General features: G+C 65.9%; 2 protein-coding genes across 2 annotated transcripts; one reads left to right on the top strand and one right to left on the bottom strand.

Moving 5' to 3' along the window:
• Window positions 1-2,549: 2,549 nt before the first annotated feature.
• Window positions 2,550-6,642, bottom strand: CCDC102A (coiled-coil domain containing 102A). The gene is given in 12 exon segments (XM_086621204.1): window positions 2,550-2,676; window positions 3,652-3,755; window positions 3,847-4,017; window positions 4,286-4,414; window positions 4,416-4,496; window positions 4,573-4,689; window positions 4,930-5,038; window positions 5,154-5,356; window positions 6,102-6,307; window positions 6,310-6,346; window positions 6,348-6,548; window positions 6,550-6,642. Coding segments are annotated over 12 exon segments (1,578 nt in total).
• Window positions 6,643-12,295: 5,653 nt separating this feature from the next.
• Window positions 12,296-17,059, top strand: ADGRG5 (adhesion G protein-coupled receptor G5). Its single transcript, XM_086621172.1, has 12 exons — window positions 12,296-12,368; window positions 12,465-12,576; window positions 12,684-12,810; window positions 13,643-13,777; window positions 13,924-14,040; window positions 14,213-14,255; window positions 14,403-14,509; window positions 14,899-15,017; window positions 15,415-15,680; window positions 15,773-15,872; window positions 16,600-16,862; window positions 16,961-17,059. The coding sequence occupies exons 1-12, from the start codon at window positions 12,311-12,313 to the stop codon at window positions 17,056-17,058; spliced, it is 1,545 nt and encodes a 514-aa protein (XP_086477298.1). The 5' UTR covers window positions 12,296-12,310; the 3' UTR covers window position 17,059.
• Window positions 17,060-19,471: the final 2,412 nt, after the last annotated feature.

Here is a 19,471-nt window from a genome sequence, read left to right as displayed (position 1 = left end):
GATCGATGGATGACATCTTCTTCCTCCTCCTCCTCCTCTTCCTCCTCCCTTCGCTGCCTGAACCATCCGAGTGGAACAGTCCGGCGTTAACCCCTGCCAGCGCGGCGCACGCACGAGTTGTCGTCTGTCCCCGCCTCTGCAACCAGCCCCCAACGTGTGTCCCACGGGTCTCCATCACCTTCTCCTTCCTCCCAACCTGCTCCCTTAGACAGCAAGACAACTGGCCATCAGTAGGGTTCAGTGTTAACGACCTCCTGCTCGGCCAGGCCAGCTCTACGCGGAGTGTTTTGGCTGCAGCTCCCAACGTCGCACCCCCCAACCCCACCTCACTCAGCCTGGTCCCCGCTCGGTCCCGCTGCCCGGACCGGGGATCCCCCAGGGTTCCTTTCCCAGCTGGAAAACAATCCCAGTAACCTAGGAAATGGGATGAGACCATGCCTAGGGATGCTCAGGTACCGGATCGCTTCATATAGGTGACGCCCTGCTCCCCGGAACCCCAAAATCCAGGGGGATCCAGCCCCATTCATCCCATCAGTGCCAGCCCAGAGGGACCCCACCCCAGCGTCCCCCCCCAGTCACTGTAACCCACTGCCACGGCTTACGCGGGTGCCACCAGGATGGCGCGTGTGTCCCCCCACCCCCAAAAAAGCCAGGGACCTGCAGACAGGGAGTCTGCTTTGGGGGTGGCCCGTTGGGACCGGGGGAGTGGGGGTGATGGGAGGTGGGACCTCCTGCCCCCCACCCCCCCATCTGTCATCTCGGCCACCCCCAAACCTGGCCACCCCTGAGCCCTCCATCACCCCCACGTCTCCACCGCTCCCACCGGTATCGTCCCTCCCAGCGCTGTCACCCCCCGCCCGCCCCCCCTCGACATTTGTCACCCCAGATCTCGGCCAAGCCACGTCCTGTGTCCCCCCCCACCTCCCACCCCGGCCTTACCCGGCCCCCCCCCACCCCGCTGCAGGCGGTTCGGGCGGCTCCGGCGTCCGGCTCCCCGTCGCTGCGAGCCCGGAGCTGCGCGGCCCTGCCCCGCCCCGGCCCCGCGCCGACCACGCCCCTCCAAGCCCCGCCCCCAGTCCCGGTTCCCCTCCCTCCCACCCCGGGCTGCCTCCACCGGCTCTCCGGGCTCGGCCTCGCCCGGTCCAGCCCAGCCAGAGCCACAACCGGGCCGCCCTGCCTGGAAGAGGCTTCCTGCCTTGCACATCATTAGGCTTCAGAGTGAACGCCCCGCAGAGATCGACGAGTGGCAGGCAGCTTCTCTCCAGCCTCCTGTCCCGGGATGTCCCTCGGCTCAGGCAGACATCTCCCTGTCCCCGTCCCCTCCTTCAGTGCCCCTCAAAACTCTGCTTTTTGGGGCTAACCATAGAAACTGCCTGCAGGTACCTCCACCCCCGCACTCGCATTTGTCGGGCCATAAAAAAAAGAAAAATCACTGGAAATAAAGGGCAATAAAAAAAAGCCCATGAGCAACAAAGAGCCATGCTTTTAGCCAATCAATTAAAAGGCAGAGCGAGGGGATTAGCTCACTGAAATATTAATTTTTAATAAAGTTGTGTCTGAGCTCCTCCAGCGCATCGCGAGGGCCCCACGCTGTGGGCTGGCCACAGGGCCTGGGCTGCAGCGGCCTGGGCTGGGGCACCCTGCACCCACCGGTGAGCACCCTGTACCCACTGGTGAGCAGCCCCACACCTCCACTGGGTGAGCACCCTGCATCCATGAATGAGCACTCTGCACCCACGGGTGAGCATCCCTGCACCTCCACAGGTCGAGCACTCTGCACTCATGGGTGAGCACCTCTGTACCCATGGGTGAGCAACCCTGCACCTCCCCAGGGCGAGCATCCTGCACACCCATGGGTGAGCACCCCTGCACCTCCCCAGGGCGAGCATCCTGTACCCACGGGTGAGCACCCCCAGGTGCACCACTCCGCAGCCCCGCATCTCACTTCATGGGCACAGGGACGGGCTTTACCTACGAGTCAGGCTCGTGCCCAGGCATGGGCCCGAGTTGGCAGCGGATTCTGCCAGCCCCGACCCACCCAGCCAGCATGCATGTCTCACTGACACCATCCCCCCTCCCCGTCCCCTCCATCCTCGCTCCCGCATGGGGACACATCAGCAGCCGGAGCCACCACCGGAGCCTGGGCCCCCCTGGGCTCTGTATTTATAATAAAAAAAAAAAAAATCCTATACAAATACATACATATATATAATATACATATAAAAAAAGGGGTGGGAGAGCACAGCTGGGTGCAGGGCTCGGGGCTCCTCTCTGTCCTGCGCTTCCCACCCCGGGGATGCTCAGGCGATGCCGGCTTTGGTGGCCACATCTGTGTCCTGGGAGACGTTGGTGGCCGAGGGGCATCAGATATAGTCCGAGAGGCAGATGGCTTGGAGCACCCCAGGGGAAATTCCTCTCCGTCACTCCGTGCCTCAGTCTCCCCATGTCTATGAGGATCACCGCATGGCCGGGGCCCCTGCGGTGACAGGCACTTGTGGACAGAGGACGGCCACGGGACGTCCCTCAGCGGTGGCACCTGGCCCTGGGCTCTAGGGCACCTGGATCTGCAGGTCCTCATCTTCGTCGGGGTCGCTGGTGCCATCCCCAGCGTCGTCGGGGCCGAAGCGGGAGCTGCGCATCTTGCCGAAAAGTGGGGTGCTCTGCTGCCGCCGCAGCCTGCCGAGGGAGAGCTGCCAGGGCGGGGGGGCGCGAGGTCTAACCCGGCCCCCCCGCACCCCTACAGCATGGCTGCACCCTGGTGGGACCCTGTTTCTGCAGCTCCCACCAAGCTCCGGGTGCAGGATCAGCCCCCCATCCCAGGGCCGACCCTCTGGCATGGGGCCGCGGAGCCCTGGATGATGCTCGGCACAAGCCGGGCACTGGTTAAAACCCTCCGGGACTGGACACCTCCACAGCGGGCATCTCGGACCGAGAGGAGTCAGCCGCCTAAAAGAGGGACCCCCCCCCTCAAAAAATAAGTAACACCCCAGGAGTCCCCATCCCTGGGAGCCTGTGGTGATTTTAGTTCCTCGCTCGCCCTCGCGTGAAAATTCATCCCCGCAAATTTAGGAAGGAAATTTGAAACGGAAAGGCCCAGGACCCACGCGGATCCCACCGCTTTGCTGCGTTTTACTGGAAAGCATCAATTATTTAAGGACGAGCGCGCGGGGAGGCTGGAGGGGGGGCGGATAAGACCAAGTCTCCATTATTTCTCCATGATTTACTGCCGCCGTCCCGATCAAGCGAAGGACGATCCCGAACACAGCCCCCCCAGCGCCCGCCGGAGCCGCGGCATCGATCTCCCGCTGCCATTTCAGCCCATTTACCGCCGGAGAGGCAACGCCAGGCCGGGCCAAGTCGGGAAGGGCAATAAAACCCAGCGCCCGCCTCGCCGAGCCAGCAGCCTGCCCTGGCCACGGCGTGGGTGAAACCCCGAGCAGGGTGAAACTGGGCTGCGGGCAGCGTTCTGCTGGTTTAATTGGGAGGGGAATGCTGCCCAGCCTGCAGCGGGGCAAAAGCTGCTCCGGGGACGCCAGAGCATGTCTTAGCCGGGGGTTCAACTTGGCTGGTTGAGGGACGGTGGCAAGGAAAAGGTCATCCCACCCTTAGGTGCCCACCATGGTTGCCCCCCGCGCCCAGTCCCCCGCTCACCGGGACTGCAGATGCTCCAGCTGCACCTGGAAGCTCTCGCTCTGCTCCGTCTGCTCGTCCAGCGACCGCTGCAGCTTCCGCGTCTGGTTGTGAGCCTCATCCAGCTGTGGGACGGGACGGGACGGGGCTCTTGGTGGCCACAGAGGGAGCAGAGCTGTCCGCACCGACCCCCTCTGCTGGCGCGAGCTCCCCCACCTCGTCCTCGGCTTGGGCCAGCTCCTTCTTCAGCTCCTCCACCCTCAGGCGCAGCTTCTTCACCTCGCCCTCGTGCTGCTCCACGCGGCGGTTGGCATGGGCCAGCTCGGCCATCTTCTCCTGGTACTGCTTCTTCAGCTTGCCATGGATGTGCTTCAGGTCAGCCAGTTCCTGTGGTGGGCACGGGGTGGGGGGCTGAGTGGGAAAGAGCCACCCCCACTGCCAGGTGCCCCCTCCTCCCTCCCTAGGGACCTCTCCCACCACCCCACCCCATGGTGGAGGACCTGATGGAGCAAGGATGGGCTCACTACCCCCCCTTAGATGAAGGGCAGTGGCACAGTTTGGGCTTGAAGAGGTCCTGGAGGATGCTGAGCCACCGCCGAGGTGCCAAGGTGCCCCAAGGAGGGGGTGACAGGGCACGGGACCGCCCCCATGGCACCTTGTTCTTCTCGAAGAGCTCGGCCTGGATGGCTTTGAGGTCAGTGTCCAGGGCGCTGGCCGTCTGGCGCCGCTTGCGAGCCAGCACCTCCTCCAGGTCCTCGATCTGCGCCCGCAGCTTCTTGTTCTCCCCGCTCCAGGTTGAGCTTCTCCGTCTCCAGCCGCTCCCGCCGGCCCCACTCAGCTGCGTTCTCCGCCTGCAGCCGCTCCATCTGGGACAGGGACGTGGGATGGCCGGGGGGGCCAGCGGGGACCCCCCTTGCCCCCCGTGCTGTGGTTGGCCCTCACCTCTGCGCGCAGCTCCGCCAGCTTCTTGTCCATGCTGGAGCGAGCACCCAGCTCGTCCTCCAGGTCCTCGGAGATGCGCCCCAGCTCGTCCTGGTGGATCTCCTTCAGGATGTTGAGCTGGAGGGGGGGACACAGCACCCAAGGCGGGCAGTGAGCACCCACCTTGCGCCACTCGAGCCCTGCCCGTGCCCCCACCCAACCTCTGCGGACGGACCAAATGGCTCAACGGCACTAATTAACAGGCACCCTGGAGTTGGGGGTGGCTGCGGGTCACCATGTCCAACCATCAGGACGTGCCACCCGCTGGGGGACAGGCCACCCCCACAGGGCACCCCGGTCCCCAGGCACCTCACTCACCTGCTTCATCACCTCCTGCTTGTTCTTGTTGAGCTCCTCGTACTTGATCTTCCACTGGCTGAGCTCGCCCTCCAGCTTCTCGATGTTCTTGCTCAGTGCCAGCTTGTCCCTGGGGAGAGGCAATGCTGGTGCCAGCTGGCAGGACCCCATGGGATGTGCCAGCCCAGTGGGGACCGGGCTGGCCTCAGCTGGCACCCCGCAAGGACGATGCCCCGAGCACTCACTCCCGCTCCTTGAGCAGCACTTTTTGGGACTCATCCAGCCTCAGCTTCAGGGCAGTGACTTTGGTGGCATCCTCCTCCACGACGCTGACGTCCTCCCAGAGCAGGCGGCTTCGTTCCTGGCGGGCGAAGGAGGCCCGGGGGCCCCGCTGCTCCCAGCTCTCGTCCTGCTTGCTCGCCAAGATGTTTTCCATCAGCTCCAGCTCCTGCAGCGCCGTGGGTGGCCCAGCGCAGGGGACAGGGAGTCAGCACGGCGACCCTCTACGGCACCTGGCCTGCACCCCAGAGCCAAGAGCATCCCTCCCTCTGGTCCCCAGGGACCCCCCGAGGCTGATGGAGAGGGACTCATCCTCTCGGATGTGGCGCTTGGCAGCCATGGGGACCGACCCGGCACAGCGCGGCATGCCGGGCAGTGACTTCTGCGTCGTGACAGCGCCAGAGGGGACGGCCGGAGGAGCTGGGAGCATTCCTGGGGTGGCTCTGGTGTCACTTCCTTCCTCCTCCTCCTCCTCCCTTCGGCACAGATCTCTGCCAGAAGCCTGTACGGCCACCCGGCATTGGAGCCGTCCCTGCCGGAGCCACCATCCCCTGCATTGGCACACTCACTTTCGCCCAACGCCTCCAACGGGAAAGCGCTGAGAAAGGGGCCAGAGGCAGTGCCACAGTGATCTTGCTGTGCGGGGGCTATGGGGGCCCTGGACCCCAACGTGACACTGCTCCGAGAGGGGCCTGAGCCCCCCATGCTGCTCCGAGAGAGGTCTGAGCCCCAAATCCTGCTCCAAGAGGGGTCTGCCCCCACCGCTGCCCGCCGTGCGATGGGCAGGGAGCGGCGCTGTGGACACCTGCAGGCAGCGGCAGTTTGGGGCACGGGCAGGCAGCCCCCCGGGGTGAGGAGTCCCCCCGGCACTGTGCCAGCCCTTCCCTCCCCCCCGTCAGCCCTCCCACCCTCACCTTGGCTTTTTGGGGCGCCTCAGCCCCCACATCCCGCACCGGTTCCCGCTCTGGATCGGCCTCTCCCTCCGCTCCGTCGGCATCGGGTGGGCTGCCAGCAGCGGGCTGGCCGTGAAGGCGGTCGGGTTGTCGGGCGGGCGGCGGGCGCTCCTCCAAGCGGTCGCGGTCGCGGTCACGGCGCAAGCCGGCCAGCTCTTTGGTGAGGGCTCCAGGCGATGCCGCAGCTGCCGCACCTCCTCGCGCGCCCCGGTTGCGCTCGGCCCGTACCTTGCTCCATTTCTCCCGCCAGTTGGCCGTGCAGTCCGACCACCATCGCATCGTCTTCTCCATCTGGGCCGCCCGCGCTCGCGCCTCCTCCAGCTCCCGCAGCCGCAGCTCCTCCCGCCCTTCCCAGTCCCCTTCCAGCAGTGGCGGCGGGGGGCCGGGCGAGGGCGTCCCGCTGGGGGGGGGACGGAGAGGGCTCGGGGGCCAGCAGGGCCAGCAGCGAGCCCCCTGGCAGTGGCGGGGAGCCGGCCAGGCGCGAGGCCCCGCTCTGGCTCATGGTGGGTCTCCCCTAGGGCATGGCCGTCACCGCCGAGGAGGTGCCTCCAGCCGGGGACCTGTGGGAGACAGGAGGGGTCAGGGGGGGCACAGCCCCTGGTTTTGGGGGGTGGCACACTGAGTGATGAGGTCTCTGGCATGGACCCTGGCTAGCACTCTGGTGATGTCCCCAGCCAAGTCCCCGGTGACGATCCCGGCGAGGAGCCAAGTGATGGCCCCAGACAGGTCCCTAACGCAGACCCCGGTGAGGACCCTGGTGACGGCCCCAGCAGCATCCCCAGAGAAGACCCCAGTGCGGTCCCCATCGAGGACCGCAGCCCACTGCCCAGCCACCGGCACCTCGTCCCAGCTCGGCACTGCAGCAGGCAGCCTGGCCCGGGATACCTCTGCCAGCACGCTGGAGGCAAGGACGCCCACACGTCATCCAGATGACGTCATCCACATAAGGTCATCTGCATGACATCATCTGCAGGCCTCCCTGGTGCTGTGACGGGGGAACCTGGCAGCACCCCAACAGCTCCAGCAAGGGTTAAAGCCCGGATTTGGTGCCAGCGAGGCAAGAACAGCTCCGGAAGAAGAGACGGAGCTGCCGAACCAGCGTGGCAGCAGGATGTGTGCCGAGACAGCCGGATGCGTTCGCCAGTGATGCCACAACAAAGGGCCAGCGTTGATCGCCCTACGTCCTGGCACGGACCTCCCGCCCCGTCTCGGCCAGGCGGGTAAACCACCCCAGGAAACCTCAATGGGAGGCTGCCGCGCCGTAATGGGATAAGTGCAGAGTCCGGCCGCCGCCAGCCCGCAGCCGCTCGGCAGGTTTTCGGCACGGTGCAGCCCGGACACGGCGCCAAATCCAGCCGAGCTGCGAGAGCCGGTGCCAGAGCAGCGGGAGCATCAGCCGACGGCGATTACGTGCTTTGCACAGGGGAAAAAAAATCATTTTTTTCTGACGGGAATTGCTGAAACGGTGAAGTTTTGGTAGAACTTGGAGGCGAGCCTTGGCCTGCGCCCGTCCCCTGGGAGAAGACCCAGGCCCCGGCGGGATCGGGCCCCCGCAGCCCCCCAGCCCCCGTGCAACGCCCACGGGAGCACCGGCACTCACGCGGCCCCCACGGGAGGCGCGCACAGATCACGGACACCCCTGAAACCCCCCGGGAGCACCGGCCCCCGTGCGGCCCCCGCGGGGAGCGCGGCTGGCGCGCGGGCACCCCCGGGACACCCACGAACACCGCGGGGCGCGCGCCCCTCCGCCGCCCCCCCTCGTGTGTGTGTGTGTCCCCCCCCCCCCCCGCCGGCCGTCCCGGGCTCCCGGCGGGGGCGGCACCGCCCGCCCCCCGCGCCTCCCCATTGGCCGGGGGCGCTGCCACTCCGCCGCCGGCGCTGACGCGCCCCGGCCCGCGGGAGCCGCCGCATTCCTCCGCGCCCGCCGCGCCCCGTCCCGCACGGCCCGGTACGGCCGGTACCCGCCCCGCCCGGCGCGGCGCGGCTCGCTCCGGTACCGCCCGGCTCGGCCCGGTACTGCCCGCCCCGCCCCGCCCCGTCCCGTCCCGTCCCGTCCCGTCCCGTACCGGCGCGGCCGCCCCCCCCGCCAAAGTTTCGCTCAAGTTTCCCGGTGCCGCCGGTGCCGCGTCCCGCCCGCCCGCCGGCCCGGCCCGCCCCGCTCCCTCACCGGTGTCGGCGCGGCGGCGGTGCGGGCAGCCCGCGCGGGCCGGGGCGCTGCCGGCCGAGTCTCCTCCTCCTCCTCCTCTTCCCCCTCCTCCTCCTCCCCCCGCCGCTCCCGCCCCCCGCCCGCGCCCGGCGGGGGCCGGTCCCGCTGCCGCAGCCCAGCCCGTGGCCGCGGGCGCGCGTTTTGCTTCCGCGGGGGCTTCCGCGCTGCTTTTGGCCCGGGGGGCGGGGGGTGGGGGTGGTGTTCGTGTGCGCGTGCACCACACGCGTGGGTTTCCACGGTTAATGCTCGGGGGGGCTTTTTGCGTGGGCGTTCGTGCACAGCGGTGGACGCGCGTGGGTGCGCGCTGGCACACGCGTGTGTCTGCCCGCGGGGGAGCTCGCTCGTGCCTGTTCCTACAGGCGTTTGTGCGTGCAGGTGTGTTGCACACGAGGGTCTGCGCCGTGCGGAACCGCCTTGCGAGTGCTCGCACGGGCTGTGCACGGACACACAAGCGAGTCGCGTGCAAGCATTTGCACGTGGGGGGTTGCACGCTGCCGTTTGCACGTGCTCGCGGTTGCTCGGGGTGCTCGCAGCCGTGCACGGCAGCGTGCTTGCTCGTGGGTGCTTGCACATGAGCGTGGTGCATAGCAGGGCTTGCAGGGGCGCGTGCTCGCACGTGGGCACGCTCGCGCACGTTTGCATGGGGATTTGCACGCCGGCGCGCGAGCGTGATGCACGTGGGGCTGCAGCTGCCAGATTGCAGCTTGGCCCCCGGCTTCGTTCCAGCCCGGGCCTCTGCAGGGCCTGAGCGCTCCTGGAGCCGGCGGCGGCATGGCCCCGGTGCTGGGGGGCCGGTGCTGGCTGCCAGAGCAGGCCTGACCCTGCGTCGCTGGGACTGACGTTGCTCTGCTCCAAATCCATGCGCAGGAGGCTGGGGCTTGGGAGGGGACCCCGGTGGGGACAGGACATCCCCACACAAGGGTGCCCACGGGTGAGCGGGTCCTGGATGGCCACGCGGCACTGCCCCCGCATATCCTGGCGCTGGCTCCGTCCTGCTCCCGACCAAGCAGCAAAGCCCCAAACCACCATTTTCCCCCAATATTTCTCCCTTGGCTGGATGCTTTTCCATCGAAAAACTGGGGAATACGAGCGGCCAAGAGGATTTGCATCCCAGAGGACAGGGAACGCCGACACCATTTTCTCCCCCAGCATCAAGCGCAGCGGCAAGAAACAAATCAAATTAAAGCAAAACTGCAAATGTCTGTGCGTGTTCTCTCCAAGCCCGGTAATTTTCCGCTGGAAACAACCCCAGAAAGCTGGAGGCAGGGGATGCTTTGCTCTCCCACGCCCCTATCCCTACGTTTTGCGCTGGAAAAGCTGGAACGAGGGGCTTTGCTTGCAGCCGGTTAAAGCGATTTTGCAGGCGGTTTGGCCAGAGCTGCTGGTGCGTGCTGGCAGGTTGGGGTTTTAACCTGCTCCCAGCACTAAAACCGGGCTTGGAAAGCCAGCAGAGTTTTTTTCCAAGTTTTTTACCGTTTGCCTGAACATGGGCATCTCGTTGGCACTGGCAGGTTCAAGGATGCATTGTGGCATCCTGGGATCTGGGGGTTTTGCACTTGCAAAAATCCAACCTCCTCAGCCCAGGGCATGTTACCTGTGGATGGGGACAGTGACCCATCTCTGTGGTCCATGGACTGTCCTCCTGGCACTCCTCTCCTCCAGGTCTGGGTTTCCAGCCCGGCCCAGGGTGCCTGGCCATGCCCAGCAAACCCCCTTAGATCCATCCCCAAAGGGCTGCTGTCTTTGGAATGGGTCGGGCAGAGGTGGATGGTTGCCCTGAGCCGTGAGCCGAGACCTGGAGACTCATTGCATGAGTGGCTACAGGCACTGGGCAAGCACAGGGTGGCACCTGTGTGGCTGAGCCGTCCCAGCTCCCTGTGCCTGGCCACATCCCTGCAGTTGGACCCAGCAGCTCCTGGAGCACAAGGTGAAGTCTTTTGGGGCAAACCTAACCATTTTGGGGAAAAAAAGACAACCTTTTTTCTTTTGTCTGGGCCGGCTGGCAGCGCTGGAGAGCTGTGCCGTTGTGGCTGGAAGTGGCGCAGAGGATGCTGCCTCCGTCCCGGCAGAAGCACCAACCCATGGTATCGCCGAGTGAAAGAGTATCTCGAGTTGGAAGGGACCCATAGGGATCATGGAGTCCAACTCCCTGCTCCTCGCAGCGCTACCTAAAACCAAATCAGATGACTAAGAGCGTCGTCCAGATGCTCCCTGGACTCTGACAGGTTTGGTGCCATCACCACTGGGGAGCCTGTTCCAGGGACCGACCACCCTCTCAGTCAGGGACCTTTTCCTGATGTCCAATCCCTGACGCAGCTTCATTCCATCTCCTCGTGTCCCGTTGCTGGGTACCAGAGAGAGGAGATCACGTTCCGTTTCCACCCGAGTCCCAGCAGTAGATCCCTGCTCGGCCCCGCCGGCCTTCTGCCGCGCTGACTTGACTTCCCACGCTTAACCAAACCGTGCCGCCGCGGTGCTCCCGGCCCGGTGGCACTGGCAGCCGAGGCCAGGATCCTCAGCATGGGAGAGTGGGGGGTTGCTGGTGAGCCGGTGGCGGGGGGACGTTCGTTAGAAGCAGCAACTTAATTATATCAGACAGCCCTGGGCACAGGTTGTCTTTGGGCCGCACCAAATCACAGCTGGCTGATGCAGCGGGCATCGGTGTCCGTGTCTTTGGGGTTTGGCGGTGCTGGGGATGCTCCCCCCCAGCACAGTCCCTCGCCAGGCTGCGAAAAAGAATAAGCAAAAGGAAATTTAAAAGCTCTCTTGATTTAATCTGCTCATCTGCATACGAACACTTCCTCTTCAGCCGCCCCAACTGCCACAGATCCAGAGCCGGAGCAGCCAACCGCGCCGCAGTGCCGCCGGCACCCACAGCTGCCCCATGCCCACAGTAGGAGCTTTACCAGAGCAAGGGGGGATTCGGGGGGCTGGCGCAGCACCGGGGGCTTGCTGGGGGCCGAGCTGCTCCCCATGAAGGTAAAACCCACCCGAAGTGACACCGGCACCCTGCCGTTTCCGGAGTGCAGATGGTGTTTGGCGCGGGGATGGCGTTCGGCGTTGCTGGGCTGTGCCGGGCGGGAAGGGAGGTCGGGGCGAGCAACTGCGTCGGGCACCACCTCAGAGAGGGTTGCATGGGTGAGAAGAAAAAGGGAGATTTAGTGCAAAACATCCTAAAGGGGCCGTGGTGGCCGTTCCTCGCCGGGGGTCCGGGACAGCTGTGCAGGTAGCAGCCCATCGCGCTGCCCGTGGCGCTGCTGCTCCTGCCCTGCCAGGCTCCAGCTGCGCCGGCCAGTGCCAGCCTCAGCGCCTCGAAGTGTCAACCCCATCACCGCATCCACGGTAAAACTGTTCGTGTGTCAGAGCCGCACCCTGGCACCGCCGCGCTCCCAGCCTCCCTCCCTGGCTGCTCCTGGTGCCGGCGGCGTTACCGCGACGGGTGTCGCTGTGGGTGGCACTGGGTGCGGTGCTGCAACAGATGCAAAGCTTGCCGCTGGGGATGCTTCCTCCTCCCCGGCTCGGCGCTGGGCTGCTGCCAGCAAACCCTGGCACAAAGGTAGAGTGTGCCGGCGGCCCTTCTGGCTTGCAGGCTGTTTGCCGGCGAGTTGCCGCGCCAGGCTGGGATGGCAGTGAGGTCGAGTCCCGGCGGGGAAGGAAGAAGCTTTGCCCCTGCAGTTTTATGATCTTCATGGTGAAACGGATGCGAAAGCGCATCCTGCACCCTCCTCCCCACCCCACACTCGTGTCCGCTGCTGGCGCAGCCGCTCGGTGCTTCCGGGCTGGGGCTTTGCTGCCGCGATGGCTTTGGTGGAGCTTGGCTGCTGCGGGTGGGGGGAAGCCACCGGGACCACGTCCTCTCCTTGCAGCTGGTGCATGGGAAAGGACTGAGGTCCCCGGGGACGTGGGTGGGGGCTCGGGGAGCTGCCCAGGTGCCGGGTGCCGTTCGCAGGAGAGGACCGCGGCGATGCCCACCTCACTGCTCATCATCCTCTGCCTCGCCGCCTCCGTCCTGCGGGCTCAAGGTAGGGACGTCTCCCATCCTGGCATTGGCCTGGGCACTTTTGGGGCCGTTTGGGGCTCCCCAGGCTGGGGACTGGGGCAGGGTGCTGTGTGCCGAGGCTCAGCTCCCGAAACGGCTCCGTCAGAGCCAAAGGAGATGGCGAGTGACATGGACAGCCTGGAGAAGGAGCTGCAGCAGGGCTGCGGCAGCGCCCACCGTGCCAGGGAGAGGTGAGCGCCGGCTCCTGCTCCACTGTCCCCCAGATCCCCCCACATTCCCCCAGACCCACAGGGGCCAGATCCTGCTGCACCCTGCCCTGAACACCGTCCCTGTGCAGGTTAAACCGGCTGGAGGAGAAGCTGGCCAGCCAGGAGAAGTACAACTTCACAGGCGACAGGATCGAGACCTACGTGTTCAAGTTCAGGACCGAGCACTTCAGAGGGTTAAACCTCAGCACCAGGATGGTTGGTCCCCCCTGGCACTGCTGGGGCTATTCCCAGGGGATGCCCATACCCCCCTGAACCTCTCAGTCCCTCCACCCCCCGGGTGGCGCCATGGGGTGCTGGGGTGGCTGGCGCTTGCCAACACTGGGTTTCCATCATCTTCCAAGGATGCTTTACGCCAGGAAAACCTCCTGAGACACGGCTCTGCCGGGGTATGCCAGGCAGCCAGGGCTGTAGGTCCCCAGTGATGTGGCTGGGCTAAATCAGGGGGGGTTCTAAAGTTTGGGGGGGGTGGATGTCTGCAGCCAAGAGCCAGGATTTCCATCCTGAAGCTCTTCTGATTTATGAAGAGGGAAGCCCTGGCCCTCACCTCACTGTGGGTCTGCCCTGCTGGGGAGGTCCATCCGCTCCGGCCCCAGGTCCCTTCCTGCAGGACCAGGCAGGGTGCCTGTCTGCCTGCTGGGACCCCCTGCTTGGGACCTGGGGGCAGAGGCCACCCAGGGGAGCCCGTCAAGGTGCAAAATCCCATTGGAGAAGCATCCCGGCGTGATGCCATCTGCCCCATGATCACCCCATGGCGGGGCCGGCGGGACAGGTGTGCCCACCCATGGGTGATGGACCCCCCCACCCATGGGCCCTCCATGTGCTACGGGCTGGGAGGGCTCCGACGCTGAGATGGGAGCCGCTGCCGTATCCACACGTCCGCAGGCACTGGGGCAGGGCTGGAGCTGCCGCCAGGGCCGGGGGATGCTGCGGGGCCATGCTGGTAACTGAGGTGGCTGTGCATGGGTGGGCAGCACCCAGACCCCCCCACCCCGGGCCAAACCCATCTCTCCCCTGCCCGTCGGCGCAGGATGCGAAGCTGGGCGGTGGTGGGAGGCTCAGGCATGCCATGAATTTCCCGGCGGAGCTCGTGGAGGGCATCCAGGCACAGGGAGCGGAGCAGAAGCTCATCTGCATCTACATCAGCAGCCCCTGCATCTTCCAGGTGAGCCGCGGGTCCTCGCACCGACCCCTGAGCATCCTGGGGCACCAGCACACCCACCCCATCACCCACCCCCGCCGAGATGCTCGGGGCGGGCGGGATGTCCTGGGAACCCAGAACTCTCCCCGCGAACCCCCCGACTCTTGCAGGACGCCCACAACAGCTCCGTGCTGAACGACGACGTGCTGGGAGCTTTTCTGCAGAGCGGGCGCGTGGAGGGGCTCAGCCGCCCCGTGAAGATCCAGTTCTGGCACGACACGGTGCTGGTGAGCCGGGCTCCACCACGGGCACGAGCCAGGGAGTCCCTGGCACCAGTGTTTCCCCTGGAGTTGGAGAAAGAGAAAGTGTCTCTTCTTTGCACTGGGACCAGAAGGTTCCTGGGGTCCTCGGGGAGCAGAGAGGGTTCCCAGCTCTGCCCCTCTGCCCCCTTTCCACCAGGATGCCTCCAATGCCACCTGCGTCTTCTGGCAGCCCGGAGCCGGTAAGCGTGGCCACAGCCAGGATGGGGGCACTGCCAGCTCGGTGCCACCCCGAAGGCATCACCTGGCTGCCTCCCAGGCAGCCCTGGCAGGGCTTGACTCCCTGTGCCCGGCCGCTGTGCCACTCTCCAACGGTGGCTCCCCAGCAGGCACAGGCAGCACGGGCAGCTGGAGCAGTGAGGGCTGCGAGACCGTGCACGGGCACGGCACCGTCATCTGCCACTGCAACCACCTCACCTACTTCGCCATCCTGCTGGTCCACAGCCCTCCTTCGCCTTCCCCCTCCCCCTCCCCCTCCCCCTTCCCCTTCCCCTTCCCCTTCCCCTTCCCTTCCCCTTCCCCTTCCCCTTCCCCTTCCCCTTCCCCTTCCCCTTCCCCCTTCCCTATTTCCCTCCTTCCTCCTTCCATCTTCCTCTTTTCCCCTTCCCTCCATCGCTCTCCCTCCTCCCTGGAGGTGTGGGGCTGGGGGTACAGGTTGTTGGGGAGGTGCGGGGTGTAGGGGGGTACAGGGTGTGGGTACAGGCGGGGGTCTCGCAGGACAGGGTGGCTGGGGGGGGGTGTGTGTGTGTGTTTCCAAGGGCCCCCCCACTGTCCCAGCGGGCAGGTGCTGCCGCGGGACCTGCCCCAGCTCACCCCTCCTGGCAGGTCCCGGCGGGCACCCTGAGCCTGGCCCAGCTGACATCGCTCACCCACATCAGCACAATCGGCTGCTCCCTCTCGGCTGCTGCCACCCTCTGCACCCTCCTGCTCTGCTGCTTCTCCAGGTAGAGTCGTGCTGTGCCGTGCCATGCCACATTGGGCTGTGCCATGCCATGCTGTGCTGTGCTGTGCCATGCGTGCCATATTGGACTGTGCCATGCCATGCCATGCCATTCATGCACACATCAGGCTTGCCATGCCATGCATGCCACGTTGGGCTGTGCCATGCTGTGCCATGTCATGCTATGCATTCCATGTTGAGCTTTGTCATGCCATGCCATGCCATGCCATGCCATGCCATGCCACATCTGCCACACTGGGCTGCGCCGTGCCGTGCCATGCATGCTACATGGGCTGTGCCATGCCATATCGTGCCATGCAGTGCTGTGCCACAGCGTGCCATGCAGTGCCGTGCCATCCAGCGGGCCCCTACCAGCACACCCTGCCCCCCCGCTCTTGCAGGCAGTGGCTGAGGGACAACACGACCAGGATCCACATGCACCTCCTGGCCGCGCTGCTCCTGCTCAACTGCAGCTTCCTGCTGAGCACACTGCTGGCCACTGGCACCGAGGGGCTCTGCCAGGCCACCGCCGCCCTGCTGCACACGGGCCTCCTCTGCACCCTGGCGTGGATGGCCGCTGAGGCCTTCCACCTCCTCCTCCTCCTCGTCAAGGTCTACAACGTCTACATCCAGCACTACCTCCTCAAGCTCTGCCTCTTCGCTTGGGGTGAGTGGGCACCCGCCTGGCCCTGCCCACCACACCTGCCCGCGGCACAGCTGCCCGGGCACGGCCGCACACAGCTTGTCCCCGCGCCGCAGGTCTGCCCATGCTGGTGGTGGTGGCTGTTTTTATCTTCAAGAGAGACACGTACGGGTACCACCCCGTCAGCACTTCTGAAGGCTACAGGAACACGACAATGTGAGTGAAGGGGGCTGCCAGCTCCCCAGGCACCCTGGCCACACTGGGCACCCCATGGACCCTGGGGGCCTTGTAGACCCTGGACACCCCTGGCACCCCATACACCCTGGCACCTCAGGCACAGCATGGACCCCAGGTGCAGCATGCACCTTGGGCACCCCAGGGATCTCAGGCACCCTGGCACCCCGGGCACAATATGCACCCTGGACACACCATGCACCCTGGGCACTCCAGGGATCCCGGACATCCTGGCACTCCAGGCACAGTATGCACCTCAGACACACCATGCACCCTGGGCACCCCAGGGATGCCAGGCACCCTGCGACCCTGGGCACAGTATGCACCCCGGACACACCATGCACCCTGGGCACTCCAGGGATCCCGAGCGTCCTGGCACCCCAGGCACAGTATGCACCTCAGACACACCATGCACCCTGGGCACCCCAGGGATCCCAGGCACCCTGGCACCCCAGGCACAGCATGGACCCCAGGTGCAGCATGCACCCTGGGCACCCCAGGCACCCCATGCAGCCTGGGCACCCTGGGCTGTGGCCAGCAGGAGCCAGCCATAGCTCTGCCAGCTGCCACTTTTTGGTGAGCCCGGCTTCGCTGGCTGCCCACCTCCATCTCACTGCGGCGTGGCGGCACCCGTTGCTGTGCCCCTCCTGCCCCCACCTTCTTCCCGGGGATGCTGGCCCATGCCCCCCCAGAGCATCCCCTCCCGCAGGTGCTGGCTCACCAGCTCGCCTGCCCATTACACCACCCTCTGCTACGCCGGCCTCATCCTGCTCTTCAACACGCTGGTGCTGGGGAGGGTGATGATGGCACTGCGGAGGATCCGGCGGCAGAAGGGGCAGGCGAAGAAGGACTGGGTGACAGTGCTGGGGCTCACCTGCCTGCTGGGCACCACCTGGGGCCTGGCCTTCTTCAGCTTTGGCATCTTCCTCATCCCCCAGCTCTACCTTTTCACCATCCTCAACTCCCTGCAAGGTCGGTGGGGAGCACCGGAGGGGGTTTGGGGGACGGGCACTCCGTGGGTTGGGAAGCGGGAGCTCGGTGCACCCGTGCCAGTGACGGTGTCGCCGCAGGTCTCTTCGTCTGCCTCTGGTACATCACCGTGCACCGCCGGAGCGAGCTGGGCTCCGACAGCAACACCTCCGGACAACGCGCCCCGACGCTGGGGTGAGGGGCTGTGTGGGGAGCTCGGGAGGTGGCGGCGCCCCTGGAGTCAGACAGCCGGTGCCGTGGGTGGGTTTCTTCAAGGGGAGCATTTGGGCTGCAAAGCCAGATTTTGGGGCGGCGGGAGCTGCTTGCTGCGGGGGGGCTGTGGCTCAGGGCCCGCGGGCACTGCACTCCCCTGGGCACCGTGGTTGCCCCGGTGCTGGCCCACGGCAGCCCTGCCAGCTGGCAGCCCCTCCGTTAGCAACCAACAGCGACTTCTGCTGCTGAAGGTGAACACTTGTCATTAAAAGCGCTGTTTAATTACCAATTAAGAGCAGCGGTGTGGTTCTGGCCAGGGTCTGGCAGTTGCCCGCTGGCGCCATCACCCTGGCCCCACGGCGGGCAGAGGCGGCAGAGGTGGCAGCCACGCTCTTGTCGTTAGGGAAGGTCCCACTAGATGGCACGAGGATTTCAAAGATGGTCCCAGCTCTGGACTGTGCACATGGCAGGGCTGGACGGCGGCGGTGAGCGCCTCCGGCGGTGCCGGTTAGCGGTGCCGGTTAGCGGTGCCGGTTAGTGGTGCCAGTTAGCGGTGCCAAGGAGCCCCCTGACAGCAGGGAGGAGGTGCCCGAGCCCCCTCAGGGAGCTGCCACCGGAGCGTCGCATATAGCACATGCAGAAGCGGTGGCTCCACGGGCACATCCCCCCAACCCGTTTGGTGCCGGCATGGCTGCAGGCTGTGAGTGCGGCTGTAAGGCCGGGGCTGCCCCAAACCCGCTCCGACCCCGGGTCTTCACCCACCACAGCACCCCACCAAAAACCCTCCTGCTCGCCAGGAGGGGCCGGGGGCAGATGGGCATTGGGCAGACATGCCGGAGCAGAGGAGAGGGTGGGCAGCGAGCGGATGAACCAGTAACTCGGCTTTCCTCCCACTCTCGCCCAGCCTGATCTCGGGGAGTGGTGGGACACGGTGATCCCTGGGGCGCTTGGGAAGGCGGACCCCGAGCAGAGCCCTTCGGCACAGCCAAACGCTTTATCGGGGTTTCCGCGGTCCAGCCCGCGGGAAACACACCGTGAGGAAAAATTGTGCGGACTGAAACCATCGGCAGGAGGCGGCGAGACAGCCCTGAGCCCCCTCAGCCCGAAACTGCGCCCACGCTTTTGCCTGTCCTGGTACCTGACATTTCGGAGCCGGGCATCCCGCTCTGCCTGCCAGGATGCAGAGAAGCATCGTGCTACGGTGCCGCCGGCACGGCTGGCAAGCAGCATCCCCTCCATCCCCGCGCTGGTAGCTTGTGGCATGTGCCAGCGAGGTGCCGTCTGCTGGCGCTGCCCGGTTGCAGTCTGATGGCAGGGGACCAGGCGGCACCGTGCAGCACCGCGGGGTGACACGTTGCCCGTCCCTGCCTTCCCATGCCACTCCGCTGAGTGGTGTTTCCCTTTCTGGCAGCTTCGCAGGGCATGGTTCTGGGTGGCGAAGGAAGCTGCTGGTTCTTGTTCTTTGTCTGGTGCACAAAGGGCACCCAGCGCCGCGGGGTTCCCATCCCTCCCCAGCACAAAAGCCCGTCCCGCCGGGGCTGTGCCCCTCGCCTTCCAACCCGCCGGGCACCACCACCACCAGCTCCGGCTCCCCCCGGCTCGCGGGCACGTGGCGATGAGCTGTGCATGGCTCACCGCTCCGGCGGCTGACTTGGGCGTATTCAATCAGAAGCCTGGGGGTTTGGTGAGGTGCCAAGTGCCCGGCACATGCCCCATGAGCCCCCCCTGTGGGAGAGTCACATCCCGGCCGCGGCGGCTCCAGCCCCGCCGGTTGCTCGCAGGATACGCTCGCCGTGCCCCTTCCTCCTTGTCTTGAGATTTTGGGGCTCGTGGCGTGAGTCACGGTGGCTGCCGGTGCCTGAGTGCGCGCCGGTGCGGGAATGCACCTTGTTCCTGGTGATGCCTGGAAAACAATCGCTCGGTTGGATGCCTCCCACAGCGGGAACACGGCTCCCGCGGGACATGGTCATCGCCGGGGAGCTGAGCCTGATCTCGGGGAACGGTGGGACACGGTGATCCCAGGGTGCAGGGCTGGTGCTAGCAATTTGGGGCAGAAAAGGCACTTTTCCTGCTCTCCCGTGCCAGGAGCGGGGTCAAACCTCTCCCCGAGGTCCCCTGGGAGAGCAGGATGGGACCCCACCTCCCACCCCTGGTGTCTCCCAGCCCCGGGTCGCTGAGGGCAGGAGAAGAGGGAGCTGGGCCACCCAGCCTCCCCAAGGAGAAACGATCTGATTTTCCTTTCCTGGCACCGAACCGGGCAGGAGGCCAGTGCCGAGCTGCCGGGGCGGTTGGATCATCTTTTTTTTCCCCAGGAAAGGTGGCTTGGCATCACTGCGGCACCTTCACACTCCGGTGCCAGCCCGAGGGGTAAAGCTCTGGAAATATTGCGAACCCTCCAA

Source organism: Tauraco erythrolophus, chromosome 15, assembly GCF_009769465.1.
Source record: "Tauraco erythrolophus isolate bTauEry1 chromosome 15, bTauEry1.pri, whole genome shotgun sequence".
Lineage (NCBI taxonomy): Eukaryota > Metazoa > Chordata > Aves > Musophagiformes > Musophagidae > Tauraco > Tauraco erythrolophus.
Note: the sequence above shows the minus strand (reverse complement) of the source record. Positions and strands in the feature narration are given on the sequence as shown.

Coding starts and splice junctions, on each gene's coding strand:
- ADGRG5 (XM_086621172.1), top strand. CDS start 12,311: ATGCCCACCTCACTGCTCATCATCCTCTGCCTCGCCGCCTCCGTCCTG. Junction 15,681..15,772: donor GCTCTGCCTCTTCGCTTGGG/GTGAGTGGGCAC, acceptor CCCGCGCCGCAG/GTCTGCCCATGCTGGTGGTG. Junction 15,873..16,599: donor GGCTACAGGAACACGACAAT/GTGAGTGAAGGG, acceptor CCCCTCCCGCAG/GTGCTGGCTCACCAGCTCGC.